This window comes from Nilaparvata lugens, chromosome 10 (genome assembly GCF_014356525.2).
Source record: "Nilaparvata lugens isolate BPH chromosome 10, ASM1435652v1, whole genome shotgun sequence".
In the NCBI taxonomy this organism is placed as follows: domain Eukaryota; kingdom Metazoa; phylum Arthropoda; class Insecta; order Hemiptera; family Delphacidae; genus Nilaparvata; species Nilaparvata lugens.
Window position 1 is genome coordinate 1,513,597 of NC_052513.1, and position 23,483 is coordinate 1,537,079.

General features: G+C 34.1%; 1 protein-coding gene across 2 annotated transcripts; it reads left to right on the forward strand.

Moving 5' to 3' along the window:
• The first annotated feature begins 352 nt into the window (after window positions 1-352).
• Window positions 353-22,443, forward strand: LOC111049743 (SH3 domain-containing protein Dlish). Of its 2 annotated transcripts, none has more exons than XM_022335907.2 (7): window positions 353-549; window positions 10,850-11,087; window positions 13,434-13,653; window positions 14,931-15,096; window positions 17,212-17,362; window positions 20,540-20,715; window positions 22,136-22,443. In XM_022335907.2, the coding sequence occupies exons 2-7, from the start codon at window positions 10,918-10,920 to the stop codon at window positions 22,279-22,281; spliced, it is 1,029 nt and encodes a 342-aa protein (XP_022191599.2). In that variant the 5' UTR covers window positions 353-549; window positions 10,850-10,917; the 3' UTR covers window positions 22,282-22,443. The 2 variants fall into 2 exon arrangements, with proteins under 2 accessions (XP_022191599.2, XP_022191611.2); XM_022335919.2 differs by lacking the exon at window positions 353-549 and adding an exon at window positions 1,022-1,047.
• The last annotated feature ends 1,040 nt before the right edge of the window (window positions 22,444-23,483 follow it).

The following is a 23,483-nucleotide window of genomic DNA, read 5'->3' on the forward strand; positions in this document are numbered from 1 at the left end:
CTCCTTATCCCTCACCTCAACCCTCTCACACTCTCATTCTCTCTCACTATTTGACTCTCTCTCTTTCTCTCTCACTCTCTCAGTATTTCACTATATCACTCTCTCAGTTTGAATGGTTTACTGGGAAATAAGCGTTGCTAACCCTCTGTGTTTTTACACGACTTGCGCTCCCACTCACTCTCTCTTTCTCTCATCCTCTCACTCTCTCACACACTCACGCTCTCTCACTCAATCTCTCTCTTTCTTTCTCTCTCTCTTTCTATCTCTCTCTCTCTCTCACTCACTACATCTCTCTCTCTCGTACCCCTCTTTCTGTGGCGTGGGTGACTCTGATACCAGTGTTGTTCAACGCGGGATGAATGGAGGGGGAACATACCTGCCAGATGATGCGAGTTCTCCAGTCGTGGTTGAGGGGAGCCCCGATATCAGTCCCTCATTTCTCTTGCTCTGTTCATCTCTCAAGTTCAGTGTTATCAGTGTTTCTATCAGAAAGTGTCAGTGAAAAATATTTGGATAAACGTGGGTTTTCTCGGCAAGGGCTTGATTCAAGTAAGATACATTATTTATGCTATTGTATAATACTTATTGTATAATATTTGGATTCATGTGAGTTTTCTCGGCAAGGGCTTGATTCAAGGAAGATACATAATTTATGGTATTGCTTTATTGTGTATTATTTGGATTCATGTGGGTTTTCTCGGCAAGGGCTTTGATTCAAGTAAGATACATAATTTATGATATTGCTTTATTGTATAATATTGAGATTCATATGAGTTTTCTCGGCAAGGGCTTGATTCAAGGATGATACATAACTTATGGTATTGCTTTATTGTGTAATATTTGGATTCATGTGGGTTTCTCGGCAAGGGCTTGATTCAAGTAAGATACATAATTTATGCTAATGTATGATATTTATTGTATAATAATTGAATTCATGTGGATTTTCTCGGCAAGGGCTTGATTCAAGTAAGATACATAACATATGGTTTTGCTTTATTGTATAATATTTGGATTCATGTGAGTTTTCTCGGCAAGGGCTTGATTCAAGTAAGATAATAATACATTTATAGTATTGCTCCATTGTATAATATTTGGATTCATGTGCGTTTTCTTGGCAAGGGCTTGATTCAAGTAAGATGATAATAAGTTCAGATACTGTTGTTGGCAAGATGTAGTAAATATTTAACCGTAATAAAACACTGTTATATTGTCCAGAAATATCACAAATTTATTGAAATATTACAAGATTGAATTTTGTAAAAGTTTTGAATTTTTACACTAAAGATGACACCATTGATGTTGAAGCATGTATGCAATTTTTCAATAAATTCGTGATATTTCTAGACAACACCCCAGTGCTCCATTATAATTATAAATTATTATTATTGTATATTATAGCATATTTATTGTATAATATTTATTGTATAATATTTATTGTATAATTTTTTGGATTTATGTGAGTTTTTCAAGCACCGGCTTACCTTACTTAATAACTTATTCATGGTCATTGTAATAACTTAATAACTTAATAACTTAATAACTTAATAACTTATTGCTTCATTTGATAATATTCTGGATTCATTAGAATTTCCTCGGATAACAGTTTTATTCAAGTATAAGATTCATTAACAATTGTTTTTCATGTTCTTAAAAATATTAATTTATAGCAGTAACTCAAATCAACTCAAATGAGAGGGGGCAGTGCAATTTTATCAGAGCAAACTATAATCAATTATTAAAATATAATGTATATGTTATTAAATGGCAGAGTTGTAGTGAAGTTCTTATTATATTGCGATATGAATAATTATTTAGGAAGGGGATTCAAATACTGTATTCATGTATCTCATATAATATATTATATTAAATATTATATATTATATAATCGGATGATTATGATGTGATATCTTCTGCATACTTCGATGAACTGTTTCATTTTTTCCGGGAGAGTCGTGGGTTCGAATCCCACAAAGCCTATGGTTGTAAGTTCATGTCATCAACTCATCTCATTAAACACGTGAATAGCTTATTTAAACATCAACTAGCAGACAATAATGATATTCTCCTTCTTTCGAGTACTAATGTCCATGCCTATCCATTCTTTTCCACTCATTTTGACATTTTCCTTGGTTCATTATAATTTTGCTATCACTCGTAATAACAAAAACTATTCTGCTGTCACTGAATTCAGTTCTCATATACAAATCTATTCTTTTTAATAACAACTACGGTACTGTTCTACTGTGTTTCTTTTGGACAGTTTTAAACACATTTTGATATAAAATTGTTTATTTGACATACAGAGTGATTTGAATAAGGTTTAACAATAGGTAACTTGTTAACTTTTCATTTTACAAGAAACTTTAAATGGGCAACTTCCTTTCTTTTTTGTGACATTTTATGACATGCCATTTTGAATTGAAAATTTGGCCGCCATCTTCCAAAAAGGAGGACAACTTTATTTATTTGAATGGCAACCCCAATTTTTATGAAATTTTTGGATTCTAAGTAAAATTCTAAGACATTTTTACTCCTGTCATTTTTTTGATAAACCCAACCGTTTAGGATGTACAACACTAATAAGCCACACATAATAATAATGGATATTGCATTGGCTTATTATGGCTGTACATATCCTAAACGGTTAGGTTTATCAAAAAATTACAGGAATAAAAATGTCTTAAAATTCTTTGTAGAATCCAAAAATATCATGAAAAATTGGGATTAAAAAAAAGTTATTCTCCATTTTGGAAGATTGCGGCCAAATTTTCAATGTAGAATGACATGTAATGAATAGTCACAAAAAAAGGGAAGTTCCCCATTCAAAGTTCTCTGTAAAATGAACGGTTAACAAGTTACCTATTGTTACACCTTATGTGAATCAACCTGTATATTACTTTCCTTGCCATATTACCATAGGTAAGGAAAGTATTGCTTTCCGAAAAAATTAAGGTACCCCAATTTCTAAATTTCTATACGTTTCAAGGTCCCCTGGGTCCAAAAAAGTGGTTTTGGGTATTGGTCTGTATGTGTGTGTGTGTGTGTGTGTGTGTGTGGTGTGTGTGGTGTGTGTGTGTGGTGTGTGTGTGTGTGTGTGTGTGTGTGTGTGTGTGTTGTGTGGTGTGTGTGTGTGTTGTGTGTGGTGTGTGTGTGTGTGTGTGGTGTGTGTGTGTGTGTGTGTGTGTGTGGTGTGTGGTGTGTGTGTGTGTGTGTGTGTGTGTGTGTGTGTGGTGTGTGTGTGTGTGTTGGGTGTGTGTGTGTGTGTGTGTGTGTGTGTGTGTGTGTGTGTTGTGTGTGTGTGTGTGTGTGTGTGTGTGTGTGTGTGTGTGTGTGTGGTGTGGTGTGTGTGTGTGTGTGTGTGTGTGTGTGTGTGTGTATGAGTGTATGTGCGTCTGTGTACACGATATCTCATCTCCCAATTAACAGAATGACTTGAAATTTGGAACTTAAGGTCCTTACACTATAAGGATCCGACACGAACATTTTCGATCAAATGCAATTCAAGATGGCGGCTAAAATGACGAAAATGTTCTCAGAAAATTTTTATTTTAACTCAAATGCAGTAACTCAAATGAGACAATGCATGGGGGCAGTGCAATTTTATCATGGCAGAGCAAACTTTAATCAATTACAATATAATGTATATGTTATTAAATGGCAGGGTAGTGAAGTTCTTATTATATTGCAATATGAATAAATTAATATTTAGGTAGGGGATTCAAATATTTATATATTCCATATATATATAATCGGATGATAATGATGCGATATCATTCTTCGATGAACTGTTTCCAGGAGAGTCGTGGGTTCGAATCCCACAAAGCGTATGGTTGTCTGTTCATCTCACCAACCATCTTATTAAGAACGTATAGCTTCTGTAAACATCAGACAATAATTCTCCTTCTTTCAAAGTACTAATGTCCATGCTCTTCTCCACTCATTTTGACATTTTCCATGGTTCATTATCATTTTGTAAATGTATTCACTTGTAATAACCAAAACTTATTTTGCTATCACTGAATCCAGTTCTCTTATACAAATCTAATTTTTGTAATAACAACTACTTAACTACTACTGTGAGTAGTTTCTCTTGAACAGTTTTAAACACTTTTGCATATAAAATCGTTTATTTGACACATATTTTGAATTTTTCTATTACTTCTAATTTTTCCTGTTACTTCTCATTTTCCTCTACTTCTTATTCTCATTCTCATCTCTCGAAAAATTTATTTGAGTCACTTCAGAATATTCTAAATATTCCCTAACGCTCCACAGAGCAATGGTACTTGCTGTCTCCTCAACCGTAGAGAGTGCACGATTAGGATATTTATTTGTGTACGAGAGTCTAGTATTAGTTGTATAACAGGTGCTAACAAACGTATAAATAACAGACTGCTGGAGCGTTAAGTTGAAATATGAATAAATGTGTATGTATAATATAGAACCGTTGGGTGGCGAGCATCGTAAATATTTTATGCTTCATTGAACTGACAAATTATCAACAAGTCACTTCACTCTCACAGTCTGCTATTGCTATATGCATTGTACCAGAACAAGAAATAATATTCATGCAATTCTCATTCAACTGAGAGACTGGTTTCCTTAGGAGCAAATCTTTGAATTGAGGAAGGAATGGAGGAGTTTAGTGAGTTTTTGTTCTAGAATACTTTCTTTTTTTTTTGTTATTCTGAAAGTTTAAGCGCATTTCAAGTACAATAATTTGTAGAAGCTATGACTAAACGTCTTTGATAGTGCTCGCATATTGAGAAAACAATCCACATTGGGGAAAATTGACATTAATTTTTTCAACGTTTCTATATTTAAATATAAAAAAGGGTTATCCATCATGGAGGAATTCAGAGAATGATTCCAATTGAAATAATTAAAATTTAGTGAAGGTTTGTCAATAATCAATTAAGCAAGGTTCAATTTGAAGGGTTTAATTTCAAGGTTTAATTTCAAGGTCAATCAATGAAGGTTTATCAATTAATCAAGGTAATTGTAGTCTAAGTTTAGTTCAGCTCAGTTTATTCTTCACCACAGTCCATTGACTGGGGAATCGTAAAACTTTTCAGTCATAAATTGTATTCTGTTTGGTGGATACTATTTTATGTCTGTAAGCTACTGACTACTCAAACTTAGCTGATACTAATAATTAAAATCTAATTAGAGAACGATTCAGTATTTTCTCATACTGGTGTTTGACATGTTATCTGATAGGTGGAGTTTAAAAAAATAATATAATTGAAGATTTTGGTGAATGAAGGTTTTCATGTATAAAAATACTTCAAGCTCTTCAACTCATTAAAGATCATCACATTGGCAAGATTTTTATCCAATACTAACACTCGATTTTAATAAAATTTCACAAGCTCAAAGACATGTCTCACCTGTTTATACGCGCAAATCTCTCTGCGGTCTTAAAAACCATGTTTAGGATGCAGTATATCAATTCATACACTTACCTCACACCAAATAAAGGTGATAGACTGGATAATTTCCAGCTAGTAAGTTGGTGAAACACTACCGAGCTAATAACTTGTCAAGCTAGTCAAACACTTTCCCAATTTAGGAAGAAATAAGTTCACCAAAGTTTCATTCTCACGCTCACATTATCACACTCGACAAATTTATGCTAAGCAACATTTATACGCTCGACATTACAATACTCCGTAGTGAAAATAGTGTTCAGTTACTATTCAAATAAACATGGAAATTTTTTTCTTGGGACCATTCACAACATGGTCTTCTAGTCACCTACTGAAATTTACGACTATGAATTTATTGTTTCAGAAGCATCCAAAATATAGATAGACAGATCCAAATATAGACATGAAGCATCATCAATTGCCGAAACTGGCACGTTTATCAATTAGCTTGTACTTGGACTAAAAAAGACGCATCGCACGCAATAAGCTTCTAATTTGAGTTTTGGAGCCATAAGTTGCATAATGATAGTAAGGAGTAGAGTAATATGAGAGGAGTTAGAAGTTGCGAAAACAAACTCCTTAGATATGTCAACAAACCTATAACAAAATTAAATATGAACTAACTTATAAGATGAAAGTAACTTGCAAAGGATAAACTGATGGAATTGAATTTGAGTATTTTCTACGATAAAAAATCTGGAAGATTATTGTTGCGACACTTTTATCCTCTTCTACTTTCTTGACTTTATCTTCCATAATTCCGCTATTGAAAATACAATTATTCAATTAATTATTGAATACTAGGGATCCCTGTAATTGTAAAAGTAATGATTTTGTAAATTGGTCGATTCTCGAAAAATATCCACTACACTATATCGCACCTTCCAAAATATAAAAGAGAAGATCCAACTGATTTCAAGTAATTACACAATAAGTTTTGTCGACGAATGTATTGATAACACAAATAATTTCATTAATCGTTTTTGATCGATGTTTTGGTAAAAAATTATTCATATCATACGATGGTATAATTAATAATAATAGCCTAAGTATAGATTGGTTATTCTCTGATTTTTAAGGTTGAATTTATTTGAACTCAGTGGCTTGTCTATTTATTTATTTATTCACAATTGAGACAACGGGTTCCCCAAAATATGTTGTAGAGTAATGGACTAAAGGATAAACAGAGAATCACAAGAAGCCAATCACAAGCTAAACGATGAAAGAACAGAGATTTTGTCACAATAATGACAGCCAATAGCAGTTGATTTACAGAAATTTCGGCCATCACGTGCTAACCAATGGAAGAGCAGCTACTTTCTCGTCATGATACCAGCCAATAGAAGTTGGGTGACAGAGAATTCAGCCAATCACGTGTTCACCAATGTAAGAGCAATGATTTCGTAGTCATGAGAACATCCTATAGAGGTTGAGTAATTAATTAACCTATGAAAATTAGAATGAAAATATTCTTTATTAAGCGGAGTTAGGACTTTTAAGTCCTCTCTACCACTCAACCTCAACCTATCAAGTCATGTTGTAGCCCACCTTCTACTGACTTTTTTCAATAAATTTTTATTTCTCAAAAAAGTATTGCAATAGAATCTTTATTCTTTCATTATGCAATCTCAATAACCACCAGCTTTGGACTCAAAGATTAGATATCTATTTTCCACATTTTTGAACTATTATCTTTCCATGCTGATACAAGACGATTTACTGAAATATTTTTCTAATAACAATGTAATACTATCTATTTCTGAGATCCACTGATGATACTGATACTATACTACCGTACTTCTCAATAAGAGTTATAATGTTCCATCAGTAATGAGCTTGATGAGTAGAGAATAATTTTACTTCTATAGTAAAATCAAAGTAAGTAGTTCCATTATTTTCAAAGATTCTAAGATTTGGAGGACATGGAAAATACAATGATAAATCAATGAATCCTTTATTGAAATATTTCACATTGAAAGCAAGTTTCCAAAAGTATTGCCGATTTCCCATTGCAGAAACTCATCTTTTATTCTTTTGTGTGGTCCACTTTATAATGGCAGTGGAGAAAGATAGGAGAACAACGTTGCTAATCCTCACTGTCTTGTCAATGCCTTCTATAGACGGTAGCCGATACAGGTTTGTTAATGTAATATAAATTGTTCATTCTCGTTTAAAATAATCAATTATATTTTATTAAGCAAGAAATTATATTTTTCAATAATTTCATAATGAATTTTCATATTCCAGATGAAATATTCTGTTAATTAATAATTAATTCTACATTTATGAAAGACGATCTGGCAACAGAACAAAGCGAGAAATAGATACTCTATCCGCTTTTTTGAATGATAGACAAGGATAGCAATACCATTGCTAATCAAACACTGCCATTGATTATAACGTGGACCTCACTTTTATATACTCATATTTTATTCTAGAGACTCATATTCCAATCGTTATCAATCATAATAGTTATTTCAACCCAATTAGTCCATCCAGGAAATAGCGAATAAAAATTCCAGATGAAAATTTCCTCGAATAGAAACATTCTTGATGTCAAAACAAGTTTGATCGTTTAAATTCTTTAAAACAAGATACAGTCTATCGACAGAAAATTGGTTTTCCAAGAACAACTCCATCCCATCTTTCTTGTAAGATTGCCAAATTATTATTGTATAAGATTCAGTGAACCTATCACTATAAATTTTAGAGTTCAAATGAAACAGGACAGCCTACGTTTAGATTGTTCAATTATGCTAATATTCAATGAACCCTCTCTTTTTTCAAACTCTTGGATAAATTCTACTGGTCTTGTTTAGAGTCGATGTTGATCTTTGATGTAGAAGATCAATTTGTCAACAAGTGTATTACGCTGTGGAATTGTAATGAATGAGTTGAAAGGCATGGGTGGAATGTCAATTTGCGGTGAGCTGAGTGACGGGAGAAAAACAACTTCAAGACTAAAAATAGAAGAAAGTTGAGTGACACTATTAGCGACTGAACCAGAAGTCGTTACTATGTGAGATTGATCTGTGTTTCTGTGATCTGTGAGCTGGAAAAACAAGTCGTGTAGCCGGGAGGCTCGCGTATCTTCCTTATAGAGAGAACCTTTTAAACAATCACAGTAGAGTGTCTACAGCTATGAAGACAAATCTAGAAAAACAATTTAATTGTTTTTGTATAGTATTCCTATCTGATTGTGTTCCATTGTGTACGTTCTGTCTACAGTAAATTGTTCCAGTTCCAATCGTGAATTGTTCCATCACGTGACTAGTGTCAAATGTTCTCATGGAACTCCATTTCAAAATCGTTATGGTTCAAGCTTTTGTCGCGCACTTATAAAGTTTATTTACACAAAAATGTGTCGTTTACCAGCTTCGTGAATGATGAAAGGCTGTTTTACCGTCTAGAAAGGGTGCATTTCTTTCATCCAATACTCTCGAATTTTCTATAGAGAAAAGTTCATTCAATGAATGGTTATCAAACATCATATTGTTGGTTATGTATTCTATGGCTATGCTATGGTAAAAAACAAGCTATCACCGCATGCACAGAGAAGCAAGCAGACTACAATAAATTCAGTCGACCAATGAGAGCTCTGATAGTTTGAACTGTCACAATTTACCAGGCTTCGACTGTGGGGCAGGAACTTGGTACTGGAACTAGTTTCTGGTACAGAATCTGTCACAATTCTTCCCATGGGACGCGGAACTTTTTACCTGGTAGATTGTGAATTGGACAATTTACCACATTCTATACGTACCCAGAACGGGCTCATTGTGAATTCTGCATTTGAAAACCTAGTTATTCAAAGCAATTTATTCATACAAACAAAAGAAATGCATAGAGTTATCAAAATTCATAAGAAAATTTTCTCAGACCAATTGGCTGATACATTAAACCGATCATCCTACAATTTTTTTTTTATTCATGTGGAGTGATACTATATTCTGAAAAGCGATAATATCGATTCTCTTGCTCCGCTCCCTTAGGTGTTTCTTGAAATCCAAGGGCTGGTATGTTTCAAGCTCTACACTCTCCTTGGATTCTAATGGAGAACAGGCTTCCAAATCATGCAAACAAATCAGACTTTTGCCTCCAGCTCCGCCCCCAAAGTGGTTTTCGAAATCTAAGAGTGAGAATGATTCGAGCTCTACTTCCTTCATGCATTCCTATAACGGACATATCGCTAGATCAGTTGAATCACCTGCTATTGAGGTTTTTTTGAAAATGAAACTTTTGTCTTTCAGACATTCAACAAGTGGCCAATTCGTTTTTGGGGTCAATGACCTCTTATTTTGGGCACTTATTATTTAACCTTTGAACCTAGACATGCAACAGGTTGCCGATTCTACTTGGAGTTGGACTTTGATCTCATAACTTTCTCAGACATTCAACAGGTGGCCGATTCATTAAAGTCATTTACCCCAAGAACGAATCGGCCACTTGTTGAATGTATGAAAAATCTTCAGATTTTTGCCTCTAGCCCCCACTCACAAAGGTGTTTTTCGAAATCCAAGGGCTGGTATGTTTTGAAGTTCTACCCTCTCCTTGGATTCTATTGGAGAACAGGCTCCCAAATCATTTTAGTCGCATACAAACAAGTGGTTCAAGGATAATCAGACTTTTCCTCCTAGTTCTTCTCGAAATCTGATGGTTGGAATATTTCATGCTCTACTCCCTTCATGCATTCCTGTAGAGGAATTGATGCTAGATTAGTTGAGTCACATGCTATCGAGTTTTTTTTTTTGAAAATGAATCATTTGTCTTTCAGACATTCAACAGGTGGCCGATTTGCTTTTGGGATGATGACCTCTTATTTCGTGCACTTTGTGCACTTGTTATTTGACATTTGAACCTAGACGCCTCTGGTCGCCAATTCTACTTGGAGTTGGACTTTGAACTTACAACTTTCTCAGACATTTAACAGGTGGCCAATTCATTGAAGTCATTCACCCCATGAACAAATCATACACCTGTTGAAAGTATGAAAAAATTTCATATTTTTGCCTCTAGCCCCCGCTCCTTATGGTGCTTTTCGAAATCCAAGGGCTGGTATGTTTTGAAGCTCTACTCTCTCCATGGATTCTATTGGAGAACAGGCTCCCAAATCATTTTAGTCGCATACAAACAAGTGGTTCAAGAAAAATCAGACTTTTGTCTCCAGCTCCACCACATAAGGGTTTTTTTGGAATTCTGATGGTTGGAATGGTTCAAGCTCTAGTTTCTCCATGCATTCCTATAAAATACATATCGCTAGATCAGTAGAGTCATATACTATTTGTAACTTTATAACGTGAATATCGCTATAGAGTAGAGATCACATTGACATTAAACTGATGATGGTCTTATAAGTAAATCTCACTATAGAGTGGAACTTACTCTGAAATTTGACTGACGATATTCGTTTTTGTTTGCAGCTTCAGTGACCAATTGGAATGATGAGGATCTTTGATTGGCATTGGCATAGGGAAGTGGATGGGACTAGATGGGACTGAGGCATTCGTCACTCAGTCGTCCCAGGATCAATCTGACATGGGTGGTGCGCAGTGATCTACCCTCTCACTCTTCCACATCATCCTCCTCCTCCTCATCGTCGTCCTCTAACGCCAACACAACCACTCAACCGAGGTCTGATGTCAATGCAAACAAACAAAGGTAATAATATCACAATGGGAATATAATTGAAATTTCAAAAGAACTCAATATTCCATGAATTAAACTCAAAATACTGTAACTGGAATTTGGTTATTTTTCAAAACCTATCATAAATATATTTCATCATGGATTGCCTGAGTAAACAGGCTCCATTACTCAGTTATTGAAGGTGATAAAACACACGTTCATAACTCACACATTAGAAATTGATTCGTTTAACTTTACGTGGAGTAATATATTCATTCTTTCAACTCAACTTCCAATTCACAAAAATAATGCAAATCGATGTCATGAATGACTAATTGGTATACATTTCCCTAGAACTGAGGTTCTAAGTGTTGAATTCTTATCATCCGATAAACAATATCTTGGAGAATTTGTCTTCAAAATTTCATGAATCTATTTTCTACCATTTCGTAAATGGATCACCCCAAAGATATGAATTTGAAGGTGCAAACTGAACGAGTGAGTTGCTTGTGTGGATTTTGATTTCGATTGATGACACTTATGAACTGGAAAAGATTAAAACATTCGAATATCATAGATAATATACTCGTAGAAGTATCAATAAAGGGAAATCGATTGCGAGTGAGACCTCCACTGAAAGGTGGAAGCTTAACATTGAACTGGCGGTTCTGTTCGTAACCTTAGGTAGCCCTCATATCTTAAAAAATTAAAATTATACGAAAAGTTTTCCCCATAAGTTGCCATTCCTTAGCATGGTTCTAGCCAACGCAGCTAGAGCTATAAATTCATTAGATTCGATGATTCATTGGATATGAATCATAAGTAATATTGTAGCCAACATTTATTCATCTACCACCATAAAGCTCATACAACATAAACATTCAATAAGTAATCAAATCTATCAATTTTATTTATTGCCAATTAGAATAATCAAAAACATATTACAAACTCTTTATAATATGACATATTATTAAAAATATAATTAAACGAACATAATTACTCATACATATACTTGAATAATATTAAAATAAAATATAAAAATAAATCTAATGGATTTGTAGGTTATGTGCTCTAGCCGCGTTAGCTCTAACCACGCATCCCTGGACGCTCGTTTCGGGGCGTCGCTAAGGAATTGCACCTTCAAGGGCCAGTTTCCGAGCTCGGGATCTAGTTAAATTCTACACTTTAACCCTTCCACTACCAAGCGGGGTAATTGGACTACCCCAACCCACATTTTCCCCATTTTTTTGTAGATAATGTTGTTGTATTTCATTGAAACCTTGAGTACTTGTTAAAAACATATCACTTTAGTTGTTTTTTCTCATGAAATCATTTCATTCCTCTTATTTTTTCAATTATTAGCAGATTTATCCTTGGGGTAACTCTATTACCCCGCTTGGTATTCCATGTCATGCAATTTTTTGGTATAGGCTATTCCATCCATTATCGGAATGCATAAGATATAAATTTAATGTCCAATTATCATTTTTTCGCCAAACCTGATTCATAATGATCACTTGAAATCTAAATTTGAAAAAATTGCTTCTCTATAGCCATAATTCAATTATTTGACAACATTTCCCCTACATCTATTTGATAGAATGCTCAATTTTTTTGTCCTGTCAGTTTTTGATTGAAAACATATTTTTCAACAAAAGAAATTTTTTTTAATTATATTAAAAGCTTTTGTAATGCATTTCATAGATGAATTAATGGAAAAAATATAGAATAAAGATATAAAACAGAAATCTTGTTGGGGTGACCCAGTTACCCCAGTTGGTATTCCATGTATGTGAAGAAGGTTGGTAGTCCAAGGGTTTTAAACAGCTGGAGTCAGAAAATTGGCTTTTCGAAACGTGGCGTAGTCGCAGTTTTTATGGTAATCTTTATTTTCTCATTTCTATAATTGGGAACTTTTCTCCTTGACGAAATGAAACATCCTAAATAATTCAAAATAGCTGAAACTTTACACTATTTTCTCTTTATTTTATTTTGTGTTCAGTTTTCTAGTTTTTCGAAATTTAATTTGAATGTGGACTGCGACTATGTCCCGTTTCGGAAAGCCAATTTTCTGACTCCAGCTGTTTAAAGTCTAGGACTTAGCTAAATCCCGAGCTCGGAAACCGGCCACTTAATGTGTTGTGTGTTCCATTCTGGTAACTTCATAGTATCCTAATTGGATAAGCCTATTTTGAGAAAATCTCACCAGTAAAGATTTTCCAAAACCTTTTTACATAGCCTTAAAGTGTGATCTCTCTACAGTTTCCTATTTGGGTTTGACAATTCTCCTTCTATTGACTGCGGTGAAAACCTAAAAAACTGAAACTGAAACTCCTTTTCTATTTCCTATTGACAAATTCCATTTTTTCCCTCTTGCAGTTACCCGGAAAGACAATCGTCAGTGGCTCAGAAACGCAGTCCTTGCAGCCAGACGACAGGCGGTCTATCGGGCGGTCAGGTGACCGCCGGCGGTCCACGTCGCTCCAAACAGAAACACAGACACGTGCGTCGTTCACGCACGCACACGCCACGCCCACACGCGCAGCCGCGCGCCCGCTTCGGATACGATATCACCGATGTGGACGCGTTTCTCACAAAGGTAACTGAAACAAATTTGTAAAGAATCATAATTCATTAAATTGATTCAAAATGAATAAACTATTATTTGTAATAATTGGTGGAGGACTTCTATGGTCTGTGAAGAAATGAATGAATATCATGATCAGATTCAATCAGTGATTCAATAGAGAGGACGGTGTTGTCTCAGTTTTAGTAATTCCTCACTTTAACGAGCGTTAGTGAGTTTATTTTTGACTCAAGACCAAAATCGGTTTCCGTCTGTGGATGTGTATGTTCTACGATAATTTTTGAACGATTTGATCAATTAGCTTCAAATTTTGAATACATATTATTGGAACTTTTTACAGATCAAGTTCGTTAAACAACAAAACTTATCGACTCCTTCGTCCTTTTTTAGCCAAAAAAGTATAGGCTCTCAATATAACTATTTGTGAAGAGAATCCTCTTCATGGCTAACGTATCATTTACGTTCGTTGCCTGGCAACCCTTGAAAGGAAAGTTTGTTACCTATCTTGTTTTTGTTCAGATAAGCTGCGTTTACACCAAAGTTGTTAACAAAATGTTAATAACCTAATCCTTATAGATTCTATTAGATTGAACGGAACTTGACAAACACATATATGTTCATCATGTGTATAATAAGTTATGTTCAATCTAATAGAATCTATAAGAATTAAGACGTTACATAACATTTTGTTTATAACTTTGGTGTAAACTCAGCTTTAGTGATGATTAAGTCTTGAGTAAAGAAACATTCAATTTATAGAGTCGAATTTTAATTTTTAATATTTAATTTAAGCTGCGTTTACACAAATGTTAATAACTTAATCCTTATAGATTCTATTAGATTGAACATATCTCATCATAAACATGATGAACATAATTATATGTTTGTCAAGTTCCGTTCAATCTAATAGATATTCTATAAGGATTAAGTTATTAACATTTTGTTAATAACTTAGGTGTAAACCCAGCTAAGTTATGTATATGTTCTTAGGTGTAAACCCAGCTAAGTTATGTATATGTACTTAGGTGTAAACCCAGCTAAGTTATGTATATGTTCTTTACATAATTATGTATTGTGAATGCTAGAGATAGACTCAAATCACGAGAAGAAAGAATCATACAAAAGTCAATATGGTATAATTGTAAAAATTATCACGAAAGAGAAAAATCATACAGAAGTCATATATGGTATAATTATTGTAAATTGATTTTAACCAAAAGTTTCAATAGTACAGCCTTTTCCAATGAATGTTATGATATTTGATTGATTGATTACTCTTGCATCCTCAGGCATCTCTGGACAGTCCCGGCAACATTCCAGTAGTGCTGTCGTCGCCATGCCTGCTCTACCAGACGCGGATTGGCGGATTCCAGGACGAGATAGCTCTGCCGCTCGGGATGGTCGTCAATGCCGTCTTCAAAAACCAAACCTGGCTCTATGTACAAACTCCACATGGTGAGGACACAATCTCACAATTTTTACCAGCTTAAAACTTCACTATAAAACAAAACAAAGTGGCTCAAAGACATCATCCATTATAAAGGTTTTGTGAGGTCCACGTTATAATGGCAGTGTACGATTGACAATACTGTTGCTGTCCTTTTCTATCATACAACAAAACAGATAGCGCTATCTCTCCCTAGCTTTGCAATGTTGTCAGTTTGCCAGAATATTTTATTTTTACTTTTGACAGTGACTGTACAAAAGTAACTCAGCCGCCATTTTTTTCTTCATTCTATCAAAATACTTTGGCACACAAGTCGTATAATTGATTTAAAATGTATTTTTGAAACAAAGAAATAATTTTTAGAAACACAAATTAAAATACCTGAAATGACATTTTAAAAGTTGATAACTAACCATCCTAGACTTCATCCATGCTTCAGTTAGCCAACACATTTAGACCGGTTACTCGTACCGGTATAAATATTATTGAAAGGTTATTTTAGAATTATTTCCATTTAAATTATTTATTTTGAAAAGGATTCCTATTTTTCTATCATTTTTAAAAGAAATTGGAATAGAATACCTACCAAATAACTTAATTTCTGTTGTTTTGAAATTCAGATTGATGTATCACAGATTTTTAAATTAGTCGAAATTTCAGGTTTGTATAAAAATAAAAATCTGATCTTAGTTATGGAAGCAAATTTTTGAATCAAATTATTAAAAAATATATTTTCTTGATTGATATGACATTAAATTTATCAATTTATCAAGGAAATGATAATTATTAGATCAAATTTAATGGGATGAATTGAGTAACAGCTGTGTACAATCAGTGGCAAAATGGAGATACTTGGCAACGTTTTTCTCCTATCTTTCTTCACTGCCATTATAACGTGGACCTCACTGGAGCATAGATTGCATAACCCAATGGATAGTGACTTCTGGGCAACTCTGTACATGAATGGGACTCACCTCCAATAAATATAATAATAATAATATCGAGTGACCTGGCTGGCTCAGGTCTGGTGTCAGAGTTTTCAGGTCGCAACTGATCAATGTGACAATAAAATGTGAAAATTATTGAATAAAAAAAAATGTTATTGATTCAATAAAAAAATTGAATTAACACAGTATAATACACTTTTCACTACAAAGTTTATTGTTTCCACTACAGTACACAACACAAAAAAAAAAAATGTTATTGATTCAATAAAAAAATTGAATCAACACAGTATAATACACTTCTCACTACAAAGTTTATTGTTTCCACTACAGTACACAACACAGAATGACAACAAAAATTACCGTAGCCTATTGTCAAGAATCTTGTTTTTAGAACAAAATATTTCTAATGTAACAATAACAATCATTGCGAATGATTGTAATTGATGCTTGTCTTGGAACAAGAAAAGAGCTTGACCACCTCTTATCATGAAATATAAAATGAAAAATACACTACTTTTTGTCAGAGAATAAAAAAATAACACAATTTTTCAGAACTTTATAAGAGTTTTAAATGTTTAAGAATGTTAGTTTGGAATTTTGTCTGACTCACTTCAATCTTATACCTGGTCTCTCGACTCTTCAATTAAGCATGTAATTGAGAGTTATAATTCGTGTTTCAAGTGATTATGTGTTGTAAACAGAATGAAAGCTTGATGAATTCTCTTTAGAATCAGTTCACAAAACAACATTTTTCATCCATCAAATAATAGGCCTATAAAAATCATTAAATGAAATATTGTGGCTCGTTTATTTCTGTAAACCATCAAGTTTAAAGTATTCGAGTTTGGCCATCCACTTGAATTTTCTTTGAATTATTAACGGTATTAAAAAAATACACAAGTATCTCTAACTACTGTGGTATATTGTGTCAGTTGAATTATTGTAGCCTACTCCCTTCCTAATTATTAACGGTATTGGAAAAATACACAAGTATCTCTAACTACTGTGGTATATTATGTCAGTTGAATTCTTGTAGCCTACTCCCTTCCAATTTAATGAAGGATATAGTAGTATATTCTTTATTCTTTATTGATTGATAAATATTTCATATATTATGCAATAGATATCGCACGATCCAACGCAATCTATAATTTAATCATTTTTGTAAAATTCCAGGAGAAGAAGGCTATGTCCAATATGGCGCGTGCTTGCCCCTGGGCATCCTGCCCCCAAAGACACCAGCCCCCTGCTGGGAAACTCACACTGATATTTTCCCGCAGCCACTCGGAAATCGAACTGATAATGAGAAACTGCGCAATGGCACTAGGTAAAGTAATAAGATACATTTTAGGTATTAGGCATCATTAGAATACACACCATAGTCCGTCATCACATACTATTATCATTCCACATTACTCACAACTTCAGATATTAGCACCTCATTTATATTTTAATAAATCGTACAACTAATTGAGTAGGCTGAGAACAAATGTCAAGAATAGGGTAATGAGCTAGAGAGAGGTGGAATGAATATTTAAAAAAATAGTAATATATGATTGAATGGTGAAAAAATATATTTTGGATGCAGAATGATACATTTCGATATCATTAAATAGAATTCCAGAGCAATTCAAGCTCGGCTCGACAATAGATTGAAGTTTGAAGTAGAATTAGGGTAAATCAGATTCTTGATAGAAACACTCATAAAATACGAAATGCAATAAGGACCAAGGAACATATTTGTAACTATTTTAAAAGCAAAGTTGGCATATTCTAATGAATAGTTTTATAATATTGATTCTATATATTTCATTTAATATATACATATAATATTATATATTATAATTATGATTTGTGATTGTCAATGAAATAAATAAATATATACATATATAGTAGATCAAATCAAATCAAATTTTTTATTCTCACAGTTTACAAATAATACAGTACAGTTACAGTACATTTATATATACCCTTACGTTATGAGAGACTCACATGTAGGCTTAAGCCTGTGTTTGTGAGGGCCTGGCGTAATTCGCAGAATTTAAAATCGATAAACTAAATTATGAAAATTGATATATTAAACTAAATTGAGAAAAATACAGATTGAAAAAAAAGATATGAGTAAATGTTGATATTATAGGCAGAAAAACAAATAATTGGCTGCAGAAACAGCCAGTTATAATTAATGACTAAAAGTTAGTAAAACTAAAAGGTAGATACACTATAGCAATGCAATTAAATACTAAGTTATAAAGAATTTTCCAAACTTAGAATGAAAGATGGTGATGACGATGGACAATCCAATCAAAAACATGTAATACTATAACAGTAAACTACACTGGCTACAAAAAAAATAAAATAAAATAATAATAATAAGCACTGTGGGACTTGGATTTCGAAGGACCACAGACAAGATCACCTAGTTCCACATTCCCTACCTATATACAGAGAGAAGCACGCGTTCAGACTCCTCCTGGTCACTTACAATTAACCACTTCTCAACAAGTCGCTTATACTGGCCTGATCTGTAATTTTGAAAAGTTTTAAGATAGACAGGTATGTTTCTAAGTATTATGTGTGACAGGTACTGAATATTAGTTGTTGAATATGTTTTATTTAATCTTGGAGTCTGTATATTGTTTATATGTGATGCTCTGGTGGGGTATCTATGATCTATTGTATTGTTGAAAATTTGGTTATGGTGAGAGTGCATGTAAATCAAGGCAGATCTCACAAATAGCTGCCTTACATTAAACACTTTGAAGTCCTCATATAATTCCTTAGTGGAACATCTGGGACCTCTCTGCAATGCGACCCTCAAGATAGAATTTTGAGAAACTTTTAAAGGCTCAAGAACAGTTTTATAGCATCCCCCCCACGCAATTATTCCCCACTGTAACATTGATTGTACATATGCAAAATAGACATTCCTAAGTTCCTGTACATTAAGTATATTCTTAAGCCCATGAAACAGAAATATTGCTTTACGAATTTTGCTTTTAATGTATGAAATGTGAGAGGACCAATTCATTCTGTCATCAAATATTACCCCAAGATATTTATATGTGCCTACTTTTTCAATAGATGGACAGTTGCAAAAACCCCCCTGTTGAATATTGCAACAATGTAATACAATACTATTTGAGCCATCATCTGTCCTATTCCTCAATTTTAAGTCCATAAACTTTGTTTTATTAACATTAAGGGTCATTATATTTTTATAAAACCAATATTTTTGTTTCTCAAGGTCACTACGAGCCTTATTGTAAACCTCTTCAACATTTCTACCCGACAGCAACAATGCAGTATCGTCAGCAAACATATACAGGCTACCTTGTAATCTTACTCTCGACAGATCATTTATGTACAACAAAAATAGGAGAGGCCCCAATGTGCTTCCTTGAACTACTCCATACCTGATTGTTTCCAGGCTACTATGCACATCATCAATTTGGATAAACTGTTTCCTATTGCTCAGGTATGACTTGAACCAATCATGAGACTCACCGCAAATTCCATATGAATACAACTTCCTAAGCAAAATTGTCCTATCAACCGTGTCAAATGCCTTAGCAAGGTCCATGAAAATTAGTAAGCTTCGCTGGTTACATTCAAAGTTCATATTGATCTCCTCATTCAACCTAAAAAAGGCATCCGACACATTCCTATCCGTTCTAAACCCAAACTGTCTATCTGACAAAATTGCCTCCTCCATTAAGAATTTGGTAAGCTGGTTTTTGACTATTTTTTCCAATATTTTTGAAAATACACTGAGCAAAGAGATTGGTCTGAAGTTGCCCAATTCAGATTTATTACCTCCCTTGTATAGTGGGAAAACCTTAGCCACTTTAAAAACATCAGGAAAAACACCAATACTAAGACTTAAATTGAAAATGTGTCTCAAGGGAACAATGAATAGATTAATATTATTCTTCAGGAAATTAGCTGATATATTATCATGTCCTGGAGCTGATCCACCCCTCAGTTCATTTGCAATCTGTGTTATATCGTCATCGGTTACAGGCTGTAGGATGAATTGAGAATTACATACATAGTTCTGATCAAAATCATCTATTGGATCGCCTATTCTTTCTCTGATTTTATCTGCCAGAACACCTCCAATTGAAGAAAAATATTTATTAAATTTATCAGCAACTGCCTCTCTTATGTCTGTTGTTCCGCTAATATCTAAATCATTCGAGAAACCTTCAAAAGGAAATGAATCTTTTGTATTTATCCTGCCTGCTAGTAGATTGTCTAACCATTCTTGACTAGCGATTAGTTTTTCTTCTTGGCTGCTAGACCGTGCTTCGCTAAGGCAGTTCCGAAAAATCTATGTACGGTATATTCTCTGGTGCAGTCTCTTGAGGGAAAATTATTGCATTCAAGACTTTAGTAGGCCTATAATAAAATTACTCCAGTTCATATTTCCATTCATGGAACGAATTTACTGTTAATTGACTTTTTACTACAATTTCATTCTTATTTTGGTGTTGTACTACAGGTCAGAATGTGGCGGAGTTAGGACGAAGAGACATCGCGCTGACCTTCGCGACACAGTGTCCGCATGCGGCGAGAGAAGTGTCGACAAGTTGTACCTGCGAGCCACTGGTAGCACACGCCTCATCAACCACAGCATACGGCGACAGACTCTGCTAGTCATCACATCTGATTATATAGGTCACTCTCAAACTTTTATGGCTCATACTTTATCATTTATAACTTTACATTATACTTACTTACTCCTCAGCTCTACAGGTCTCTACAACCCTTGGCCTCCCTCACATAGCCTCTCCATCTGTCTCGATCCTCGGCCTGTCTCCTCCATTTACGAACGTCCTTAGATCGCGTTCCACATCATCCGTCCACCTATTTCTTGGTCGACCTTTTCTTCTTCTGTTATATATCTTCTCCTTCCATATACATTTCACCACTCTTCCATCTCCCATTCTCAACATGTGTCCCATCCTTCTTATTCTGCCAGCTTTTATCGACCGCACAATGTCTTCATTTTTTAAGAACTCCTCTATTTCAAAATGTTTTCTTCCTCTCCAGAGACCATTCTCAAAAACAGGGCCCAAGATTCTTCTCACCATCTTTCTTTTAAAAACTCTCAGTCTTTGCATATCTCCAGCAGTAAGCTCCCATGTTTCCGATCCGTAACACACCACAGGCTTCACCAATGCTTTGTATAATTCATTACATTATACTCATTCAATATTTTGTTTCACTGAAAAGTAAGCTAACTCCAGTAAACTTTATTCCAAAGAGAAAAGATAGCATAAGAACATAGTCGAATGCTTTAGGTCGTTCCATATTTTCTCTGTGCTGTTTCACCCTCCAAAATTTTGAGATTAGCTTACTCTTCAATGGTTGCACAAAATAAAATTAACTGGAATTTGATTTTCACATAATTTTCTTCGATTGAAACCTTTGCGGCAAAACTATTCATTCTTAATTCAACTTCCTTTGATCATCAAAATTATTGAACTTGATTATCGATTATCAGTTGATCGTTCCATATCTGTAAAATCTCCAGGAGCTCCGCCCCATGTATGCAAAGTTTGATTTTAGATTCCCAATTATCAGGCTTCAGATACAATTTATACAAGAAATTCCAAGTAGAAAAGATTGAGCATGAAAATCTCTACAATTATTAATGTTCGGTAACATTTTCACCTAAAATTTAAAATAAGCTCGAAATTCGAGAAAATGTGATTAGTCAATAATGCTAACTGTTGGCAACTGTTGATTCTATTAAATCATTCACTATGAAGAGATAGCAGACTTCGTGTGTCTCCAACGTTATTGTCCTGTCACCAGCTGGCTTGGTTCTTTGAATAGTAGACTTGAGATGCGCGTCAACACTAGCGTCAGGTGATAAATTTTCATAGCGGCAAGGAAACTTGTGTGAGTGCGCCACACCAGATTTTTGGAAAAAGCTGTCTCTGCTTGGTTCTTGTGAAATTTTACACGATCAAAATTCAACCGGCTTTGGCACAACCAGGCCAGAGACTACCAAAATATTTTCAGTTGAAATTTAATATGAAGAGCTTTTATATTGTAATACATTTGATAATATTTCTTGCATTATTTTCAGGTCAAGGCCGGAGTACCCTGACAGTGAAGGAAGGGGATGTTGTGGTTCTTATCAATGACGACATGAAAGACTGGTTCTGGGTTCAGACTCGATCCGGCCAGAAAGGATTCATTCCAGCTGTCATTGCTGGCAACGGATTTCTATGAATCTCAAAGAATACCCAATATATTTTCATACAAGACTTCCTTCCCATCATAATATTATATATTCATTGTTAATAATGCATGATTGTCCTAGAGATAAATGTGTAATTATATAACTGATGTAGTTTATGTACCTCTTCATTAAACTTTTAGTTTCATTCATGATTTCTGTTCATCTTCAACTTACTTCCTATTTTTCAGCACCGTAATTTTCCCTATTCCTCAAGTATATTCTCAGCTCTCAGCTATATTTAGGCCCGGTTGCACAAGAGTCTGTTTAATTTTAACAATACTACAAGAACTAATCAGAGCTGATTAAAACATTATTATTTTCTTTGATTGGTTCTCGTGGCATTTGATCCCTGTTGGATTTAACAGACTTTTTGCAACCGGCACTTATTCTTATTAGCTTAGCATTCTTATTAAACTTCAACATGTGATCGTTTAATTCCAATTAATTTAATTTAATTATTAAATTATTCACAAAGGCAACTCTCCACAAGTATTTTCAGTTCAGGTGATGATGAATTATATTACAGTACAAACCAATGTACTTAGAATATATTCTGTAATGTATTCTAGGTACATTGATGCAAACGTTTCTGTTTGTGATGATTTCATAGATGATTCAATATTGATAAATTATGAATCGCTGAAATGGAACTTGAGAATGAGTAGCTGATTGAGTTCTTATGAAAATTACACTTACTGTAACGATTAGTACCTTACTTTACTTTTCTTTTTACCACCTATATCATCGAGATTATGGGCAAGTCAGGTAAGGTAGGAGGGTGAGGTCAGGGTATCAGCGGAAGATACGCTGAGTGCTTAGCTCCATGAATTCTTGTACTGATCGAATATAGAGGGTTCTCAGTCAGATACTTTTTGAATTTGTTTTGAGATTCAATATGTTTGAGGTCATCCGGTAAGCAGTTGAAAAATTTACACCCTGAGGATTCTGTTTGTTTATGTGATTTTGTAGTCTGCTGTGGGGAATTTCAAAATTATTTTTTCTTCTTGTGTTGTGCTCAAGGATATTTCTTCTGTGTTGCTTGTCTGGTTTGAATTTGTTATGTGCATTATTATTTTGAGTATGTATAGGGATATTACAGTGAGGATCCTATCCTGTATGAAGTATAGTTTCCAGTGTCTATCGTATGGTAAATTATTTATTATTCTTATTATTTTCTTTTGGAGAATTAGAA